The sequence below is a fragment of the Ambystoma mexicanum genome, chromosome 9 (genome assembly GCF_040938575.1).
Source record: "Ambystoma mexicanum isolate Mex_15411 chromosome 9, UKY_AmexF1_1, whole genome shotgun sequence".
In the NCBI taxonomy this organism is placed as follows: Eukaryota; Metazoa; Chordata; class Amphibia; order Caudata; family Ambystomatidae; genus Ambystoma; species Ambystoma mexicanum.
The window spans coordinates 638991026-639014065 of NC_090931.1; the positions used below are offsets into that span (position 1 = coordinate 638991026).

General features: G+C 46.6%; 1 protein-coding gene across 1 annotated transcript in view; it reads right to left on the reverse strand.

The window, feature by feature from the left end:
* SARM1 (sterile alpha and TIR motif containing 1) overlaps positions 1-23040 on the reverse strand; it is a 189460-nt gene that overhangs the window by 84516 nt on the left and 81904 nt on the right. Inside the window, exon 2 of the mRNA XM_069615344.1 lies at positions 4310-4928. Coding sequence (XP_069471445.1) covers positions 4310-4928 — 619 coding nt within the window. The remainder of the gene's footprint in view (positions 1-4309; positions 4929-23040) is intronic.

Sequence of the window (23040 nt, forward strand, 5' to 3'; positions counted from 1 at the left end):
CGAGAAGATATTGGACTCTAGAGTGGAGAGGAAAGGTCTCATATCAATAATGTACCAGGAACTAATAGCAGCGGGAGACGGTTCCACTGAGCCCTTGAGGTCTAGGTGGGAAAAGGACTTTGGGGAAGAAATAGACCCCGAGCAATGGAACCTAATGTGCAGGGCCGCCTCTAGAACATCGCTATCGTGTCAGTACAAATTGCATGCCATCAAATACCTGCATAGGTGGCAATACGACCCCCTCAGACTATCCAAAATGTCTCAGTCAATGACATGCTGGAGGAAATGTGGTCAAACGGCTAACTACTGGCATATGTGGTGAGGTTGCCCGCGCATCAAAGTATTCTGGAACGAAGTACTGGGGTGGATCAAGGAAATTGATGGTATTCAGAGAGAAGCTGACCCCTATCTGGTGCTCTTTGCCTTAGAGAGAGACGCGGACGAATGGAACAGAGTGAAAGGCCTGACCCCCTATCTACTCCTTGCCGCCAGGGCTCTCCTGGCGATCAAATGGAAATCCGGTACAGTCCCTAGGAACAGTGAATGGATTGCCCTAGCCACGAACATCTATCTGATGGAAACCATAACTGCCACTCTGCACGGAAGGGCAGCCCAATGTGAAACCCTATGGATGGACTTTAAAAGTCGACACCTAACGCTAGATAATGAGTCCCTATCAGACGAACCTGAGGAGACCTAATGGAAATCCAATGCTGAGGTAGCAGTGATTGAAAAGAAAAAAATAGAAAAATCTCTTGATACAAGCGGGCACTGTGTGATCAGACACTGGAGTCAGGAACATTGCCCTATCAACGTTTCGGGGCTCGAATTGCGAAAAACTGATTGGTGCTAAATTAAGAGGGGGGGGAGGGGGAGTTGTTTTTTCTTTTTGAGTATCAGGAAATGCACCTTAATTGAGAACTGAGATAACTGTATGACACTGTGAGCTGGCATTAAGCTTCTTGTTTTTTGTTTTGTAACTAAATGTGACAACCGGTGCATTATTTGGTATTCTTTTCTTTGTTGTATATGATAAAACCAATAAAAGCAAATTAAAAAAATAAATAAAAGTACAATTGTAAAACATCAAGGATATTTCAAGTGTGGTTCAAACTGCATTGTGGGATGCGTAGTCTTCAATTTATGATGCAGTCTATAAAGCCACAATCATATATATTTTTGCTTAACATAATGCTATACTTTTTCTTTGCATAGGTTATCAGATTGGGGGGGGAAGTAGTGAGTTTAGTTCACAGTTAACCCATCGCTTGACTGCCATGGCACCACCCCTATTCCTGCCCCATTCACTGACACCACCCCGCTCCAGTGAAGTATTGTGTGGCAAGAGCGGGATGGCATGCAGTTAGGGGATTACCAATCAAGTGGCCGAAGCAAGAAAATAATGGTGCTATCAGGTTGTGGGAAAGCCCTGTAATGTTGCCATGAAGAACCCATGAAAATAGTTTTATCTTAGGACTAGTTGTGCAAATGTTTAATGCATCCTTAGCCTGAGCAAAGCAGCCTAAGCCTGTGAAAACGTACAGCTATGAAGGCCTCATGCCAGAGTAAAACTCTAAAGAAGGGCGTGTGTGGTTTTGTTCCTCACAAAAGCCATGTGTCCCAATTTGCAGGAGATGTACTTTATTACAAAATGGCGGATTTTGAAAGCTGAGCGAGTCACCATATTTACCAAGGTGAACTGCACATTTCCGGCAGTCTGTGGCCAGCGCAAATACTGCTTTGGACAACTCTCTGCCATGCCTTAGGGTCTTGAGCACGTTACCCTCACTAATGTAATGTACCTGGTTGATGGGAGCGCATTTCACAGTGACAGGGCCCTCAAAGAACTTTTTAATTTGAAATGTCAGCAAAAAGTAAAACTATTTTCTGTTTGAGGGATAGAAACTCAAGGGAGGGCATATGCAGATCATTCTGTTGTTCAACTAAAGAAACTTCCTGAAAGGATCAGAATTGACCCTCCCAAGCACTGTGCACTCCCCCCGGTTCCAAACAGAAGCACGGCCGATGCTGACATTTTTCTCGCATTTGAAAGTGCATCCATTCTGTGACTTCAAAATGCACGTTTAAAGGCCGGAAAACACCCCCTTCTGTTCCCTGATTGCCGTAATTGTGTAAATGGGGTGAAAGGCGCCTCAATGTGTGCATCCATGATGCGCTATATGACTAAAGTCACGTGCATGTTTTTCTGGCGCAAATAAATGGATTCGCTTCCGGAGCCCTTTATTTGTGGAAGGACAGCTCTTGAGAATCTGCCTGTAGTGTTATTTGCACCTCACGACGACCTTTGAATGCCGGTATTCAAATACACATGCGTAAATAAAATCCAACACCTCCAGCGCTGTTCGGTTTCTGAGGCAATAAAAGGTCAGAAGACAGCTAGATGTCATGCCCGCTTCAGCATCCCTCAAGGCATCCTTCCATATATGAGTTTATAGTAGCAGGAAGGTCAGGATGGAAAGGGCGGCCAATGCTCGTCTCCATTCTAGCCACTTTCTACTGCACCCTGACATTTGTATTCCAAGAGCCATTTTCAATGACTGAACCCTTCAATAGGTCATGCTGACACAAACGAAGATTCTCTGAAAGTGATGACCCAATGCAGTTGACACCAACTTAAAGGTAAATGGACAAAAGTCCAAGGTCCTAATGTTTACCACCAAAGAGTGGCCAAAGACCTTTAACTGGAGAGAGGTCAATCCTTGGAAAGAGTGGACTTCTCAAGATACCTGGGCTACTGCTCGGCAAACAGTAGTGCAATGAAGGGATGGAAGCAATTTCTAAAGGAAAAAATCTACTCCGCCCCTGGCTAAAATGAAGAACATTTATTCTCAACTATGTCGGTAATCCCTGCAGCCGCTGGTTCAGTTCTCCTTGCTAAAGGTAGAACCTACGCTACTCGATGGGTTAGATATCTCACCGTTTGACATGGGGGCTTATACAAGCGCTGTGGTGGAAAAAACCTAGGGCTGGCCAACTCGATCCCAAATGTAGTCCTTAGACACGAGTTTGGGCTGATCTCCTTGGCTGTTAGAGCGAAATGGAGGAAACTCACAGAGTTCGCCAGACTATCAAGCGCTCCAACAAACTCGCTCTATCAACAGTGGGGAGGTGATCAGCAATTAACGACTTCAAAACATCTATGAACGAATTGCTATCTCAAATCAGCTCCAGAAAGGAAGAGCTAGCTAATAACTTATGCAACGTGAAAAAGAAGCTGTGCGAGTGTGACTGGTGCAAGGCAGTGGGCTTGCTGTCCAATTACACACTCTACGCAGAATATGCAAAGTTTCCAAGAAAAAGGGAGGATACCATCAAATACAAAGGCCTTTTTCCATGCACCCCCAATACCCGAACACAATACCTACGCTTTAGTTTAAATCAATTTTGAACGTTGGAGCGGACAGGGAGATGGGACGGGTCTAGAACTGACTTGCAATGTGGACTGTGTAAAAATGGTGATGCTCTGGAAACACTAAAGCATACGGTTATGGAATGCTACGCGCTATGAGAGCCAAGGGACCGTTTCTTGGGGTCAACACAATTGTCAGAGTTTACCTGGCTAATACTGTCATTGTGTGCCTTTTTAAGAATTCTAAGGTTAAGCCTGGAGGCCCTTCAGGCATTACTAGGAGTGCCGACAGCCTTTTGGGGTCGCGGTGGTCCTGAGTTTGTCTGTGCTGGGGGATAGGGATAATCACTCCACTTCAAAATGAAGTTGGTATCCAATATAACGCTAAAATAGGATCATGGAGGATTCACAATATGTTCTAAGAAGGAGGGAGGAACAACAGGGTACTTGGAAAACTAAAAAGAGCCTAAAACCGTACTTTGCTTCTCCTCCTCATTTGTTTCTTATGAAAATTCTATGAACATTTTAGGTAAAATGATGCAACTTGTTTTTATGTAAATTGTATTAATTTGTTGTTTGTTTTCCTTTTTCTTGTACAATATGTTTATGGTGTGAAAGGTTTATAATTTGATTTATAAATCAAAACACAATAAAACATTTTTTTTTAAAGAGATGACCCTTTAACCCCCCCCCCCCCATGTTGTATTTATCTGTGTAGGGTTGCAGACACTAAATGCAGTATGCACAAATTCAAGTTGCGAGCACCACCATTTTACACCCAGCTTGGGTCTTTAGAAAAGTAAAAAACAGACACATCTAAAGAAGTCAGCAAGATGTTGAACAAGGTAGACACCAGTATTTTACAACAGTCTCGCTGCAACCTCTCCAGAAATGACATCCATGTAGCACTGTTCCTAAAAATGTCTTCCCAATTCTTACCTTGGTTTTCTTCTGGATGGACTTGATGGTTGCCTCCACGCACAGGTAGAAGACAGCAATGCACTGGGCTTCTAGGCGTGAACTGTCCAGCATTGGCACAAGACGCTGGAGGTCGCCCGCCGTCCGGCCCTGCATATTGTCGCTGCTGTCAAGCAAGCTCCGGGCAAACTCCTGTGGGTCCAAGGAGGCAATGAAAGGCTCCACCAGTTCCAGGGTGCCTGCCCGCTCCACCTCCTTCTCAATCTCCTTGTTGGTGGCCAGCACGGTGATAGCCAGGCAGGCGTGGAAGCGGATCTGCTCATCCTCCTTGGAGAACACCAAGGGGAAAAGCCACTCTGCCGTCTTCTTCTCAATCATGAGTCGCTGATTGGCCGGCCCACTGTACATGGCGCAGTTGGCCAAGGCCATGGCGCAGTGGCGCAACACCACTGCATCTGTCCAGCGGCACCAGTAGAGGATGGCGTCCAGCCCGCCATCACAGATGAGCTGGTGGCAGGTCTCCTCCGTGTGCTTGAACATATGCTCCAGGATGCCAGAGACGCTGCGCGCTAGCGTCAAGTCGTCCCGCTCTTTGGATATATTCAGGATCACTCCCAAGCCAATGCGAGCTATCCGATCCCTGGAGTGGGAAAAATAGAAAAAGATAAATTCAACATGATGGGCATCAAGCGTGGGCAAAAGGTCTACCTCTCTATTACACTGACAATTGCAAGCATAGTGAAGACATTGTCGACTAAACCGAGGCCCCATAAGTGGCATGCATCCAGGTCTCTTCCAATGCACACCTGTGGAAAAGACATACACACACATGCATTTACAGACAAGCATGCAGAGCGCTCCGTTTCAGCACCCTACAATGCAAGCATCTGGGTGCTTCTTCTTTTTCCACTTGTTCATTCAGCGCTCAGATTGCTATGCCTAAAATCAGACTATAGATTATTGTGGGTTTGCAACTGGTTCGCAAAATGCTCGAGACCTTCGAAACCTTAACTCTGACCTGAAGGCTCTTCGCAGGGTCGAGTTGGATGACTGGTGTGTCCTGAAGGACAGGCATTGTGTTCTTGTGGGATGGTGGTCCAGTAATGTGCCACTTTGCTTAAGCATGTGTCAATATCTGCGGAGGGCTTGGTTCCTCGAATTTCAGATAATTAGTCGGCCTGAAGGAAGACTCATCTTTTTATGGAACGCTGTGGTGTCTCCCAGGATTATTTCAATCTGTTAAATGCCTTTTTTTCAGATTTTGATCTGCTATTATATTGTCACCTGATTTTGTATTAGATTTATTTGTTTTGTGTATTGTGTGGTAGCTCTCTGAGGCCCATGGGCGTGTGGCGCTTTATACAAAATTAAATAAATAAATAAACTTCAAGTCTGGGCATTTGCTGGTGGACGCTGTTTTGGGCAACTAGTCTTTTCATTTGGAGGAACTGGAAGAGGCACATAAATCAATATCTTGGCCTTGAGATAAAGACTGCTTGAGGTGACAAGCAGGTCACCCTGCTTCTAGTGTGCAAGTGAGTCATCTATGGAGTACACACACACACACCATTTGCGGATTCTTAGCACCGAGCAGACCAGGGAACATTCATGTCAGTGGATACAGGAAGTTTAGTGGATGGCCCGGTCTTTACGGGAACCAAGATGGCTTCCTGCACTTCATAGAGCATAGATAAGCTGATCCGAAAAGGGATATAAAGGGAGGAGGCTTTGCCACCCTTCCAGATTCAATGTAAGTGATGGACACCAAACAGCCTGCACGGCGCAGAGTTCTGCAAACCTTTGGTCTATTTGTAGAAAATGCACACCTCGTGCATTCAGAGCACTGCAAACCGTGCATAGTCATGCATGATGTCTTGCACTGGTCACCAGTGGAGGGTTCAGGAGACAGTGATATGTGATCACACACTTGGATGCCTGTCAGCGTTGGATTGATGCATTCTGATCCAATGGCAGACAAGAAATTAGCCTGCCAAATCCAGGTGTATGGAATTACCATTGCCCTTTAAACCAAACCGGAAGAGCAAGAACCATCATTAACCAAGACGGCAAACTAAAGACTTCAACAACACCAGACCAACAGCCCTGAACCAAAAGGATCCCTCTCACATAACCATTCCTGTGTCTCTCCCTAATGAAATCTCATTGCTATCTCTCTCCACCCTACACTACGCAGACAACAAACCCAAGAGCATGCAGCAATGTCTACAAACAAAAGACACTAATGGAACTAACACATCCCACACACCCGCAGAGGGGATCCAACAGATCGACCTCAGAATCGCCTCTCTGGAAGAAACACAGATCTCAAGGCTCTCTCTGCCAATACCTACTTAGAATCTCACCGGCCTTCAAGCCTCGGTACTTCCAGCTTGCAAACATGGACACAAGAGGATTCATATCGTCCTCTCCCTTTGTCCCAGTAGCAATCCCTTCTACCTCTCTTCTTACAGAGCCACACGCAGCGAGGCAGCCAAAATGGTGGAAGCGCGCAACACTGGACCACTTTACATTCCACGACATGATTCTGGTACAGTGGCGAAGGAAAATACCTACCACTTTACAGAAAGAACCAAAAAAGGGCTGGCTGTAGTTTGAAATGTAAGGACATGTACTGGTCGCTTATCTGTTTATGCTGTTTTTTTAAGGTCGACTAAGAGGGGTTAAGGTTGTAAGAGTCAAATGTATACTAACCAAGAAATTAAAATGAAACAATCTTCCAACATAATCTGCTGATATGTGTAAAGTGCGCTTTTGATCTCACACGGATCTGAAAAGATAAAATGAGGACTGCATGCGATCCTGGCAGGACCAGCGAAACAATACAGGAACAAGGAACCACAAGTGTAGTCTATGAGATGGGGTTGTGGAATGTGTGACGCGGCTGAAATGGACTTTCCTACTTTCACATTTCAGGTGAAAGGTTTAAACCTTTTTAAACCCACCATCACTTTCTTGGTGTAGTGAAAACATGGCCAAATGCTCCACCCACATGGCTGTCAGGACTATACTGCACTGATGATCCCTAATAAGGGTGAGGCCAGGTATGTAGTTGTCCACGCAGTCTTGCAAATGTCTGTCTTGGGTTGATAAAGCTATGCATAAAATAGCGCTGCCCTCTTCGACCAAGACAATTTCCTTGTAAGAAAAGGTTTGCATTTGAGCTAATTTGCATACCCACAATGCCTTGCTGTTGTGGCTCAGAACTGGAGGTGAACTTGCAGCGATGGCTGGCTTCTCGGTGGCGTTGTGGAATGTGTGACTTATATGTAGATGTGGACAGCCAAATGATGAAAAAAACATTATACCCAGAAACGGAACATTCAAAGGAGCTCTACCATTACAAGTAGCAAAGGTGTACATTTTCAAAGTTATGTTGATATTCGCATTTGACGCAAAACAACTTGAGAGCTCTGCTGTTCATTTGACCCCCAAGTTAAATGTGACATGGATCCTTCAGCGTACTACGCAGTTGGCTATTAATAACAGTTGCCTCTCTTGTCAGGCGCGAGTACTTCAGGTAGGCCTTCTTCTGCCTTTGCGTTCTGTTAAATGCAGTTTTTATTTTACTAAAAGCCAAGGACACATTATATATTCAGCCAGCAGATCCCAAGGAAGCAGTGGTAAGTGTTGGGGGATAATCTTGGCATATAATACACAGTTTCCAGCCAGCAAACAAAACAACTGGTTACTGCATCTGAGAGCAAGATGGCCGGGTGATACAAACCAAAATGCAGCGCCAACCCAGTGAAACCAATAGAGGTTTTGTAGTTCATTTCAGAAGGCAGAAGACAGCAAACACAGGCTCCTGGAAAGAACACTACCTCAGGGATGTTCACAAAAACAAGACTGAAGCACACTCAACCCTGGAGTTGCAGTGGTCGGGAATCAAAAGGCACAGTGAACTACATTATGACCTCTGCTTCAGGAGGCTAACAGGCCGAGAGGCTCAGAGCAGGGGTACGCTCTCCTCGGCTCTGCCGATTTCATTAGGCACCGCTTGAACCCAATTTTGGAAGAAATGTTTGGAAGTGCAGGATAAACCTCGATAAATATCAAAAGTTCACTTAGTGGAACCTTGGACTATGTCTTTTCTGCTGCATTGTATCAATCATGACAGTATCAGGAAGGCTAGAGAATGCCTATTGCATCCACAGGACTTCCAATGGATCAGTACAGGTGCAAAGGGGTTCAAAAATTACATATTCAGATTCCAGGTCATCCAGGCATCATTTACTGTTACGTTATGTTAAGATATATTTTGTTACGTTGTTATTTTAAGAGTGTTGTATACTATGCCAGTCGCCCAACTCCCGGCCTGAGAAAAAATGTGCATACATTTAGAATCATTGTATGCAAATGTATCTCATGAATATTAATGAGGGATATCCTGAAATTCCAACATGGATCGGGGCCTCGAGGACTGGAGTTGGACAACCAACACCAACTCTTATCTGGCATGTGGCATATTGTGCATGAACCTGTGATATCTGCAGCTCATTCTGCAGAGAAATGACCATGGGCATCAGATAAGAGGAAAGTTGAAGGGAGAGCAGAGTTAAACATGAAAGATTTGTAATGGGAAGGGAGGGTGAGGGGTGTAGGGATATTGGAATCGTTTGGATGCTGGTAATGTCAGGGACGCGTGATCAAAGCATAAAAGTGGTCGGCAAAAGGACTAATGCAGAATCATCCCGAGAATACGTGTATAACCCGTTACAACAATTTCTCGTTTTTTTACACTGAAGTTAGTCAGTAGGCGGTTGCATGACGGGCTTCAGATGTGCTCAAGCATATCCTTAAAGTGTGGAGGCTCGTTTGCCCGTTAGGTGTTACTGTAACCTGCCAGACCCCAGAAAAATCTGGGATTGAAGAGCCAGTCAGAAGTGGCCGTGCCTAGAGTGGGCTGTGCACAAGGTGGATGCAGTGGGCAGGAAAGGGTGGCAAACAATGCAGGGAATGTGAACCTGCCCACAGAGTGCCATACTCTCATGGCCACATGCTGGCTTCCGGGTGGGATTATCATGGAACGGCTGAATTTACCAGGAAATAAAGGTTTATATGAAAGTGACCAAATGCCCTCAATGTTCCACGAAAATCCACATTAACCCCCAATGGAGACCCCTAAAATAGAATTCTTATTGCGGGTGTAATAGCTGCAAACAGGTCTAGAGAGCATTCCTTTTTACTGTGAGAGAATTAACTGAGAGGCAAGGGTTTACAAAACCATGCATGACACGCTAGCTGCACCAAAGGTAATATTCCATTAAGTATCTGGGAGGATAGCTCAGGGCCAACACTTATGTCTTGGAAGCAAGACAATGGGCCTCATCCGAGTCCGGCAGAAACCCTGCTGGTGCTACGGCAGGTTGCTGCTGGACTTGGAATGATTTACCTGCGCCTGACCTCCCGGTACCACCGTCCGATTCCGAGTCCTGCGGCCGGGAAGTCAGGCGCCTGTAAATTGTTAATCCCCATTCCAGTGGAGTCCCAGGAATGGGTGCACGGAGGCACCAGCACTGTTGTTAACAGTGCTGGTGCTTCCGTGATGGGTCTGCCTACTGTGGCCGCTGTGCCCGGCAGGGTCAGACCTGTCGAGCACAGCGGCTAGGGCAGGCAGACTCGTAGTACTGGTGAGCTTACCGGCACCCTTGTTTCCGGACCGGAAAAATTGTAGTGAGGCCCATTGTATAGCAACACAGGTTAGAAACCCGGCTTGCACTTGGAATCTGGTCTCCTGGTATTAAGCACTGTTATAAAAGAACAATTATAATTATAAGTACAACACTCTAGCAGGTCCTTGGCCCAGTATAAAGCCTTACCATTTCAATGGTTCTGAGAGATGCACCTAGTGGTTTATAAAGTTAATACAAATTTAAAAAGTGCAGACAATGCAGTGTGGAAAAGTGCATAAGCCTCTTGCATGGCTGGAACATAGGGCCAAGCTTACTGTTAAGACTGCAGCGGCAACAGAAGCCTGATAACATGTCTACACTGAGCGCTAAACTTCTTTCGCTGAGATGGCCTTCGGCCTTGGAGCCTGGTTTGTGTTTCACATAGCCAATCACAGCAGCTTGCTGGGACGAAAACCCTCCTCCACCTTTTCATGAACACGGTACAGCCAACAGTCCAGGAGGCCAGGGGGCCTAGGGAGTCAGAGTGCTTTACCTCGAAGCACTCGTATGGATAAATATCACAAAATCCTCCTGTTTCCTGATACTGGAATTAGGAAGAAGAAAAAAGTGCTCCCAACTCACTCATTCACTGCAGGTAAGAAAGGAAAGCCTGCATATGAACTAATCGATAGCTACATGAAAAACACCCTGGGGCAACTTGAGGACATTACTCTTTATTGTGAGGTTGGACTTATTGAAGGCAGTGGAATGTCCACGCAGGTTCATAGACAAAAAGTCGAAAACTTAATGTCGAAAAGCAAAAATGTCGAAAAAAAAATGTCGAATGCAAAAAAGTCGAAAACACATACATATAATAGGAAAAGTCATAATTTCGAAAAAAAAATGTCGAAAAAAAAATCGAAAACCCAAAACACTTTTTTTTTTTTTTTTTTACACAAATACTAACATTTTTTATGGGGGGGGGTCCCCCCCAACCCCCCATCCCAAACCCCTACCCCAACCCCCCCCTCCTCCCCATCCCCCCCACCCCCCATAGATATACCTTTAATTATTTTTAAAAAATCTTTAATATAATATTAAATAATTAATTAATTATTTAAGAAACCCATCCCAAACCCCTACCTCCAACCCCCCCTCCTCCCCATCCCCCCCACCCACCATGGATATACCTTTAACCATTTAAAAAAATTATGTTTTATAAACTATAATTAATTAATTATTTATTTAAACATTAATTCGAAAAAAAATCGAAAAAAATTCGACATTTTTGTAATTCGACATTTTTATTTTCGATTAAATATTTTCGACATTTTGTCTTTCGACATTATTGTATTCGACATTATGACTGGATACCGTCCACGCAGGCTCACCTGCGCATGAGGCCCATGTGGAATGTTGAAGAAAAGGCGACGGTTGGGTGGCCATTTGCTAACCGTACTGCGAAATTGGCACTCGCTCTCTCCCGTCTCTCATTCATTTAGTGTTAAGACCCGATCCGGCCTTATCATGCCCGGGGCCCGAGTTAAAGGGCCGAGTGAAGCTAGGGCTTTTAACACAGGTCCCAGGGCTGATAAGATCCGTAGGTCGTAGGGATACTGGCACTTTGGGTTTCCAATCCGGAAACCGGGGTGTTAAAAGAAAAAGTGTTTTCCTTCTACGAACAAGACGCGCGCGTCTTCCCTTTCAATGAATGAAAATACTGTCTAAAGATGGCTGCAATGAGTATGGAAGGTGGGGTTCCGACTGAGCCCCTCTTCCATTTCCATGACAGCCACATAGCGGCAGCAGAAGCGTGGCAGCAACAGAGGGGCTGCCGCCGCCGCCAATGAAAAGAGGTAAGTTGAATCCAGGCTACTGGATTCAAGAGTAAAAGGCAGAACTAGAGCAATTTATGTGCAAATTGTGTTTTATTTTTTGCTAAAGGTTGAATGGAAACATTTTCCTGCAACAATGATGCATCCCCTGTTGGGCTGAAATAGTTACTGCTATTAGACTCAATGATGCTGACTCCAGTTGAGAAGATATATGCTATGGATAATAAGATTAGCAAACTGCTATTGTCGCCAACTAAGCTCATAGAAGTAGCTGTGGGGCTGCGCGACAAGTTCAACCAATTTTGGCCCATATAACTCCTTCACCTCAATCGTCTTATATCATTGAGCACTTTGTGCCCCAACCATTAATGCAGACCCTGGCCCTCCCCAATATAGAATAACTGTTTCTATACTCAAGTGTTGGATTACATTAATTAATTTGATTCATCTTTTATAAACGTGCTTAATACCGGAGACCAGTCTCTAAGCGGAGGATCGGGATTCGACGCAGTGTTGGCTGCGTTGTTTTGCTTCCAAGACAAACGTGTTGCCCCTGAGCTATCCACCTCCTAGGAGCCAATAATCCCCTGCAGGTGTACTTTTATTAACTTACTTTTGTGTCTCGCTACTGGATTCAAAAATAAAAGGCAGAACTAGAGCAATTTCTTATGATCAGATCAGCTGAGTTAGAGATGGATAGAATACCTAAATCTGAAACCCTGCCCCCAAGGCCTTATCTATATATAGATATATATAAAAGTCAAAATGTGTGTGTGGGTTTTGGTCTTCGCGTATGTTCCCTGTACATTTCAACACCGTTTTGCCAATCTGCACCAAATTTTGCATAGTTACCTGTTAGGACCCTCCGGACAATACTGGCTACATGACATTTGGACACCCCACCCCGGTGCTCGGATTTCAGAAAAAGTCAAAATTTCTTTGTGGGTTTGTGGTTTGGCGAAGCGTTGCTCCTTATACAATTCCACACCGCTTCACCAACCTGCACCAAATTTTGCATAGTCACTTGTGAGGACCCTCCGGACATTACGGGTTACATGACATTTGGACACCCCATCCCTTTCCCCGGATTACACCACCCACACACACACACACATGAGACGGTTGCCTGAAATCGGCAAAACATCAATGTGGTCGGCGAAGGACCGGTCCTCAACCCTAAAATGCACGGTATCTGGGACATTTGCACTGCAATGCACCACAATGAACTGCACCATGGCAGGGTGAGGCAACAGGTGGGGAGAGAGAACAGTAGGTACCAGTATGCAACAGCACACCAACTCTCGCCTCCCCCCAACGTCTGCTCTGGGGTATGTCAGCCAGCCACACGCTGATTCTCAGTGCAGTTTACTTCAGAGTGCAAAGCACATCAAGCGATAAGCGAATTGTAACAGCGACCTACAGGATAATTGATTTTCAACAATTAATGAGAGTGTTGTCATGTCTGTCAACAGAACCCATTCGGAGAATGGGTACTTTTTGCTAGTGCTAAATATCCATAAAACTCCCAACAAGGCCCTACGGAGCACCCCAAGACAGGCATTATGCTTTTTGAACATTAAACTCATGAAGACATGTATACCCACATGCTCACCATAATCGGTTAGTTTGATGAGTTTTAATGACAAATTACAAATAAAAACTTCAATGAATATCAAAAATTTTAATTATTACTTTATATAAAACTTACTACTATAATGAATTTACAAATGCATACAAAACATATTAGACTTAACGATAAAGGTTTTGCTTGTTTAAACAAGAAAAGGGTATGTTTGATGGGGAGATAAATAATTAGGGAGGCTATGGGTGCAGGAGAAAATACAATTACGGTTCTGGGGGTCTCATGGAAAAAAGGAGTGCATAGCGGGGGTGAAAACTATGAAAGAGGAAAAGTAGGAAGCAAGGGGAGAGAGCCAGATATAACTAGCAGATACATGGGTGAATGGGGATATGGCAGGGGAGGGTGGAGGCCTCGCCTCTGAGAGACCCTGAAGGTGCCTCACCCGCTAGTCCCAGGAGATCTGTCATGCAGGTGGCCAAGAGACAGCCATCGCTATTGGATCCAGTTCCTTGGGGTGGACCAGTGGGGGAGGATCACCTGGATGGGAGGTCTTCAGGGAGTGGAAGTGGGACATCGACCAGTAAGACGCGGTACCCCCTTCCTTATAATACCTTGCCCCATACTACCCCATAGGATACTTAGACGTTCTACCCCCACCCCTTTTCTGACACAAACACTTTCTTACACCGTGAAAAACAATGGACCACCAGAGCTATTTACCTGATGTGTCCCAACACCAGGGTCAGCCAGAGTCCGGCAATTGACAATAACTACACACACCTGACAGCCTTTTCCCTTCCCCACAGGGATAAAAGGCGGAGCACGAGAGCACACTTTGAGCAAGGACAAATGCACGAGGAAGCAGCTATTCCAGGACGGCAGTTCAAATGGAGAAGGAAGGCGGCGAGACCGGAAAGGACAACAAGGAGGGAAGTGCCCTTACCCCTTTTGACCCAAACCCGCAAACCCTCCGTGAAAGGAATCATAAGCTGACCTGTGGTGTAACAGATGTCAACGGTGCACAGGATCCTCCCGCACTGATAACTGAAGCGGTGAGGCGCGCTTGCTACTGTGGTACCGTCCTTGACTTCAGAGACAACAATTGACGAGGAGGTCAGCACAGCCATTGAGTCGGAGGGAGACCTGATAGTAAAACCAGACGGTGTTGAGCAAAGGTTGCAAACAGAAACTTTTTATGAACAAAGAACTTGTGTGCTGCTGAACTTTTAAAAACCAGGGAAAGACCAGCTGCAGAATGGTCCGGCGCCACGTGGGCATCCATTTGAAAGACTCTGGCTGGAGCCCTTTTCTTGTGAATAATATAGTAACAAGAGGCTCTAGGAAAGGCCGGTATACAGAGTTAAGGTGGTCACACAAAGGCCGAGCCAAAATTCCTTGTACAATCAAAAGTCCTTAACCAATTACCAAAGTTGTGACATTTTGAAACTGGAGTGTGCGCCCAGATGAGGAAAAACGCTGTATGAACGATAAATGTGGAAAGCCTGACTGGGGGCTTGAGAGAAAGCGTGACTGGGGGCAAGAAAAAGCTAAGGGAAGTGAATCCCGCAAGGTGTTGCAACTGTGTCAACTCTGTTGAACGGGCAAATGTGAACCCGGCTGAGGAATGCCCGCGAATAAGAGCCAAACGTAACATCCAGTAAACACTGTGTCGACAAGCGTGAACCCGGCTGAGGAATGTCATCAATGAACGGTTGTTTGAAAAGGTATTGAGACTCTTAAATGTTACAAGTTGCTCAGATATTGAACGAAAGGCTGTAGAACCCGAGTGAGGTTCCATGTCATTTCATTGTGGGATGTTTTTTCGCTGGGTTTTTTACTGCAAATTTTTTAACAAAAAAACCCATCACATTTTTTTTTAATTCTTTTTGTGGGGTACCCCCCCAGGCTCCCCATTACCTTACATTTTTTATCTATTCCCAAACACCCACATCCCATACATATAATTTAATTTTCTAACCCCTCTCATTAAAAAAATTGGGGTAAAAACACCTGTGAAAAAACATCCCACGATGAAAGGACATTGTACTGACTGAGGGAGGCCAACGTTGCAAAAGGATCGGAGCCCGGTTGATGGGGATTCACGGGTGAAGGGGAATCACCTGATGGGAAGATAACTGAAAGAAACTTTTTGTTTGTTGTTTATAGTACATCAGGCCCTTTGAGGCAAGAGACTTGGTGTAAAAGAGACTTGGCCACAGAAGACCCTGATAACTTGGAAACAATCTGTAAGCTTGCGCTGGAGAAGCCCAGGAGTGTGCTGTACTCGAGAGTCCTGCCTTGTCCCGTGCTAAGAAACGTGGGGAAGGGAGACCCCAGCTATACCATCCTGACTTATCATTTTGTGAACACTTCTTTCTTCGCCGGGGAACATTATCCCACACTATTTTGTAATTTAGCAGTAAGGATTGGCAATCGTTTTTTTTAGTATAGCCCTTTTTATTTGACAAGACGCCACTTGGACTGCCTTATTATTATTTGATGGTCGTAGCTTGCTCCCATCTTAGATTTAGGTTTAGATTTAGGCGTTTTGCTCACCCATTTATACAGTTTCATAAACACCCTTGAACTGTGATCACTTGTGTCTGTCTTTACTGTTGCCACCATGAGTTTCTTACACTATATCCACACTGCAATACTGCAGCAAACACATGCATTTTGTTAACATTGTCTGTAAAGCCAAATCCATGTCAGATTTCACTATCACTAGTACACCCTAGACTGGTGTGTCGACCTTGGGCCACACCTTCAGCCCACCAACTGTTGTGGGGCTGGAGCCAACAATTGCAAAATTGCCAATCGCTCAAAATCGCACACACTGATAGCACAAGGCTGGACCCTGCCCTGTGCAAGGCAAATGGATGGGATTGGCCAGATTTCACTATCACCAGTACACCCCAGACTTGTATGCCGACCTCGGGCCAAAATGTAATCCCACCCACTGTTGTGGGCTGGAGCCAATAATCACAAAATCGGCAATCTCACAAAATCGCTAATACTGATAGCACAAGGCCGGACCCCGTCCTGTGCAGGGCGAATGGGTGGGGTTAGTCAGATTTCACAATCGCCAGTACACACCAGACTGGTATGTCAACCTCGGGCCAAAATTCCAGCCCCACCAACTGTTGTGGGGCTGCAGCCAACAATCGCAAAATCGTCAATCTCCCAAAATTGACTCTATTGATAGCACAGGGCCGGACCCCGCCCTGTGCACAGCGAATGGGTGGGGTTGGTCAAATTTCACTATTGCCAGTACACACCAGACAGGTATGCCGACCGTGGGCTAAAATTTCACCCCACCAACTGTTATGGGGCTGGAGCCAACCCCAAACATACAAACACACTTTCACAAAGAAATGCATAGGTGTATAAAATTGGGAATAAAGCCATGGCCGTAATATTAGGGGGGGCAAGGGTGTTTGTCCCCCCCAACTTTCACAGCACACCATTTTGTCCCCCCTCATTTGGCCAGGCCCTTTTCCTTAGATGCCAATCCCTCCCTCCCCCCCAACCTTTTCAACAAAGTTACTCCACTGAATAGAGCGGACTCCCAACCACAGTCTATGAATTCAGCGATTGGGTGAAATCATCAGCGCCAAGAGGTTGAGTGTATGATATGGAGGCGCTATACAAAGCTCACATAACTTAACCAACACAGGGATGCATGCTCAAGTAGGCACAGCCCCATACTCGCAGAAGAAGCCTGTTCAATTGCTTTGAGTAGGGATCATGTCTCTAAGACAATATTTGCTAGCGCTGCCCCCCACCCCCAACCCCCTGTTTGTTTTTCATTCTTTTTCCCTGAATGAATGTACGTATCTGCTACAGTTGTGATGCTTTACAAATTTAATTAATGCTGTGCTTTTTATAATGTATTCAGCTTTGGTTGTGCCTTATGTTTTAACCTCTGCCGTTGACTGTGAAGACTCATTTTTAGTTTGAGCTATTAGGTGGCACTTGTGCCATTTATAAGCCAAAACTTTTTAATTAGAATACAGATAGGGATACATGGCATAGGAGGAAGGACACAAAGCTTTTAGGTGTTGTTTGGTTATTTGCCCACCCATTAACTGCCCATGGTCATGCTAATCCCTATGGCAATTCCCACCCAGTTATTGCCCCTCCCGGCCCAAAGCATCTCCTCATGGGAACTTTTTGAGCTCACTTTAGTCAAGTCTTACCAACAAACCATGCACTTAAAGAGCTTGCCAGTGTTTTTTCTAAGCAGTCGTCCGATAGTTAATGACTTAATTGGAGCTGTAAACAAGCTACGGGTGTAATAAAAATGTCTTAACCAGGTTTGCCTTCAGTCACTCGGTTTACAAGCACTGTGCGTGACCTTCACTGAAGTCACGTTAAAACCAAGCATTGGCAAAGCCAACAGTGTTGGCTTGTGTATAAATATTAGGCATTTGCCAGGCACTGCTATTAGATGCCCAGGAACTCAAACCATTTTGCACCTGCTACCATCAATGGCCAGTTAATCCCACTATGGCAGTGCCTGGCAAGTAGCTTTCCCATGCCTACACAAAATCCCAAAGTGTTGGCATTGCCAATGCTTATAGATGATTAGTGACATGTATGAAGCAGGATCATTTCAAACCACTTCCTGAAAATGAGCTCACTTTGCGCCTTGTTTTTCTTTTTCTTTTGAATAACACAACTACAGGAGCCTTGGTGGGTTTCCCCTTTGGCTTTTGTAAAATAAAAGAAAACTTTCTCTCCCTCTCGTTCACACACACATACAAACACACACACACTTCACAAAATACATATACTTAATGATGTATTGAAACATTACATACTCCTATCTGAACTAAAGTTTTATTTAGTTTAAATCTTTAAAATCTGCAGGGAACTAGCCGACCCATCCACAGTATCCTCCTCCCCTCTTCTGTCGCAGGCCCTCTGCAACACAATGGCCACACACTTCACCACTCAAACTCTGACCATCCTGAGCACCCTTGCTACCCTCTCCCCAACCCCTCCCACACTCCCTTGCCTCCCACCTCCTTCTTCCTCTCTCTCCTCCGTCTCCCCTGTCACACCTGATGAGGTCACCAGAGTTGTCTGCTCTATGAAGGTCTCATCCAAACAGGTTTCCCCCTGCTCCTCCCGAACCATCAAGGACAACACTAGCTCTCTTGCCCCTGCACTTGCTGATTTCTGCAACCACTATTTTGCTACTGGTTCTTTCTCCTCCTCGCTCAAGCACTTCCTTGTGCGCCCCCTTCTGAAAAAATCTTCAGCAGACCCTACCTGTCCAGCCAACTACCGCCCTATTTCTATCACCCCCCTTCCTTGGGAAACTCCTGGAGAAGTTGGCCTTCCCCCAACTTACCTCACATACTGAATTTGTAGGCGGTCTCATGACCATCTGGATTCCAAACAGCCAGATGCACGGAAACTGCTCCTCTGAACACCCGTGAAGAACTGCTCGCATCTCTGGACTCTCCAGCTGTCCTCATTCGAAATTGATCTCTCCTCTGCCTTTTTGACATGGTCAACCACTCCATCCTCATAAAATGGCTCCATGACACCCCCGGTATCTCGGAGCGGGCACTGGACTGGCTGACCTCCTTCCTAACTGACCGTTCGTCACAGGTTATTCTGGGCACCTTCTCTTCACCTACCTTTCTCCACCTGTGGGATCCCTCAGGGTTCCAACCTCTCTCCCTGGCTCTTTAACACTTACCTTGCTCAGATGGCACTCCTCATTTCCTCCTTCTCCCCCAACTTCCAGTGTTACGCAGATGACACATAACTCTTTTTCAAACTTCCTGCTGACCCTCTGGCATCTTCTGTCATCCCAGACTGCCAATGTGCCATCCAGTGCTGCTGCACTTCCAACAATCTCTGCCTCAGTGCCAGCAAGACTGAGATCCTTCCTATTGGGACCCCTGCTCCCTTTTTCTTCCCCTCACTCTGGCCATCCTCTATGGGCTCTCCCCTTTCATCTGAAGCCAGAAACCTTGGAGTCATCTTCGACTCCTCTCTTTCCTACCTCCCTCACATTCAGGACCTTGCCAAGAAGTCCCACTTTCAACTCCACCTCCTTTTTCTCACTTTCCCCCTGAGGTTCAATGTTCCCAGAGCATTGGATCTCTCTAGGCTAGACTACTGAAATAGCCCCCTCCTGAATCTACCTTCTTCCTCTCTACAACCCCTCCAGCTAATCCAGAATAGGCAGCAAGACTTATCCTTGGCCTCAAGCCCAGGGACCGCATCTCTCCTTCCCTAAAAACTCTTCAGTAGCTCCCGGTTGCTGCCACGATCATGTTGAAATCCCTATGCATCATCCACAAGGCTGTCTGGGGCTGGGGAACACGCTATCTGCAACTTGTTCTTACTAAATACTTTCCCTCTAGACCTCTATGTTCCTCTGCTACCAACTCTCTGTGTGTCAACCGTTTCGCTAAACAGAGGGCAGGAGGCCGATCTCTTTCCTCAGCTGGCTCTTATGAATTGGTATTTTCTGTGTATTGCGCTATAAAAAGCAACACAGGGCTGTTTTGACAAAATTTGTGCCAATCAGGAGTTAGTATGTAGTGGGAAATTCTGTCTACCGCAAAATGTAGCTCTGGTCGTTGCTGATGCTCCTATGAGCTGTGGCACCCGGGGTGGGGGTGCATGCAGAAGGGTCTGCTGGAGGTCAGCCACCCGGCAGAGGCACACTGGCGCTGCAATCCTTTTCCTTTTTTAGGACAGCAACATCCTAACTGCCCTCGGCGGGGCCAGATAGCCCGCACCCTGGGAACTCCATGCTGTTTGGAGCTGTGGTGCCAGCTGTAGCCACCACCCAGAGCCACCACTTTGGCTCCTCCAGTGCTGCAGCAGTCAGTCAGGAAGCGGTCGCGTAATTCTCTGGAGCGGAAGTGCTCTGGCCCATTGCTGCTTCCAGAGTGCTTTGCACCCCTTCCTCCCAGCCGGAGCCCTTGCACTCCCAGAGTGCTCTGCTACCCACCACCCCCAGTGACGTCACCAGGAATCAAATTTAGGAGGGGCACAGAGGGCACCACAGACAAAAGTAGAGGGGCCGTTTATAAAAGTGCAATGTGTGATGTCAGAAGCACTCCTGCAGAGAATCTTATGTGCACACCAACTACCACACCCCTTTTATGCACCTCCCCTCCCTTCAGAATGTAGGCACTAAACCATAAAGTCACTACATTCTGATTGGAGGGGCTGCTCTTGGCTGCAGGGTGTTGGGCTCTACTCAATCACGCATAGGCATGCAAGAACGAGACGGAGCCAGCGCTGCTGTGAACTTCTTTTATTCACTCCTTTACACTTTCTGTCCTCTCTTCCTCCAACCCCCTCCCCTTCCGCTTTCCTCCCACTCTTTCTGTGTTGCTCTTCTTAAAGGGGCTGTGTCCCTTTTGTTCATGTACAACACCTCCCCCGTACTTGACATGAGGGCCCAGTTACATCTGTTCGATGAGCCTCACAGGTTTCTTTACTGTCCTAGGGGGTCTCCCTGGGGATTCTCGGCTTTCGCCGGTTGACTCCACTGGGGGTTCTGCTTCTTCTTCTTCACTGAAGTTCTCGTCGGGTGTCTCTTGTGTTTCGGGCTCCTCCAGATATAGCTTCTTGAAGAAGGAGGAGTTGCGAGTGACGTCTCCCAGTTCTCCAGTCGCTGTGATCATGGGTCCCTTGATGGCTGTGATGGCTCAGGGCTGTATCGGGTGTCCGTTTTCTTGCGTTGTGTTTGTCGCACCAGGACCATTTGCCCCATCTCTAGTTGTTCTTTCGCTCTCCGTTTGGTGTCAGCCCATTGCTTGGCCTTTCTCTTCTTTTCGGCATCTCGTTCTCTGATGGCTAGGTCTTCTTCAGGGGTGTAGTCCTCCCATCGGGGAATGCGTGTCCTCGGTTGGTACCTCACCATGAGCTCAGCTGGTGGCTTTCCCGTTGCGTCGTGTTGGGTATTTCGGTAGCTCCGAAGCATGCTGCAGATGGCCTTCGGGTGAGGCGTCTGTTCCGCTACTGCTTTTTGTCTGGTTAGCTTGATGGTGGCCATAAACCTTTCCACCATCCCGTTGGCTTGGGGCCAGAGAGGTAACCTTTTGGTGGTGGAATCCTAGGTGGCTTGCGAAGTTTGCGAATTCTCGTCCTTGAAATGGAGAACCGTTGTCGGTCTTGACGACATTGGGGATGCCCCACTCGCTGAATAGTTCGTCCACTATGGGCGCGGTTTCCACAAAGGACGTTGAAGGCGTTTGTTTAACAAAGGGGAATCTCGAATATTCATCTATTACTACTAATAAATAACCCCCTTCTTCTAGAGGTCCATAGAAGTCCATTGCAACCTTTTGCCAGGGTCTTGTCGGGAGTGTGGTTAGTTGCAGAGGGTTTGGGTTCGGTCCTCTCGCTGCCAGTTGGCAGGGCCTGCAGTGTCTGAGCATGTCCTCCACTATCACGTCCATGTAGTGGAACCAGACATAGTTCCTGAGAAATCGTTTTGTGTTGTCGATTCCCCTGTGGCCCTCATGTGCCAGCGTTGCTAGGGTCTTCCTTAGGTCTCTTGGTGCTACTAGCCTTCTCCCACGTAGCAAGAGTCCTTGGTCAGTGGCTACGAGTTCATCGTGTATCTTGGCCAGCCGGTCAAGTTCCTTCTGATCTACATCTTCCCATTCGGTTCCTTTTGTGTGGCGTTCCCTCCATTTGTTGGAACGGGTGAGAGAGACAGCAGCTCTGAGTGTTGGGTCGGCTTTGCTCCTTTCTTCGAACGTTGCGGTCGAGATGGTCGGTGGCATGGCATTTGATGACAGGTACGAGATGTATTCTGTGGCTTCCTGGGCTAGGGTGCCGTCTTTGTCCAGTAGGGGGTGTCTGGATAGATAGTCTGCCGGGTTGGCATCTCCTCCTGGTTTGTGGACAATGGAATAATCGTACTCTTGTAGTCTTATCCCCCATCGCTCTATGCGAGGCGGCATTTTCGTTTTGGGGTTCCCGAAGATTGATATTAGGGCTTGGTGGTCTGTTACCAGGGTGAACCTCCAGCCAATGATAAAGTGGTGGTATTTCTCGCATGCCCATACTGCAGCTAGGCTTTCCCTTTCTGCCTGGGAGTAGGCCTTTTCCGTGTGTGACAGGGCTCGGCTGGCGTATGCAACTATTGCGTGATGAGCGTTGTCTGCGGTGTCGGTCTGGGCAAGGATGGCTCCTAGTCCTACTGGACTTGCATCGACCGTAATGATGGTGTGCCAGTCCGGATGAAAGTACGCCAGTTGCCGGTTGTTGTGAGACCTTCTTTTATCGTTATGAACGCTTCCTGACAGGGTGCATCCCATATGAATGGTGTATTCTTCTTTAGGAGGTTGCGGAGCGGGTCAGTTGTTGTGGCGTAGTTCGGGAGGTAACGCGCACAGTATCCCGCCATGCCCAGCAGGGAGCGCAGTTCTGCTGTGGTCGTAGGTGCCTGGAGATCGGTAATGGCCTTAATCTTGTCCGGGTCGGCTGTCATCCCTTTGTTCGAGAATATGTGGCTGAAGAATTTAAGGCTTGTCTTGTTGATGTCACACTTGGATTCGTTGAGAGTCAGTCCCGCGTCTTGTAGGATGGAGCAGATGGTTCTTAGGGCTCTGTCATGTTGCTCCTGATCTCTTCCAAATATTAAGATGTTGTCACTATAGTTTAGTGCGTTCATCTCCGATGCTATGAGGCGTCTGATGGTCTCTTGGAAGA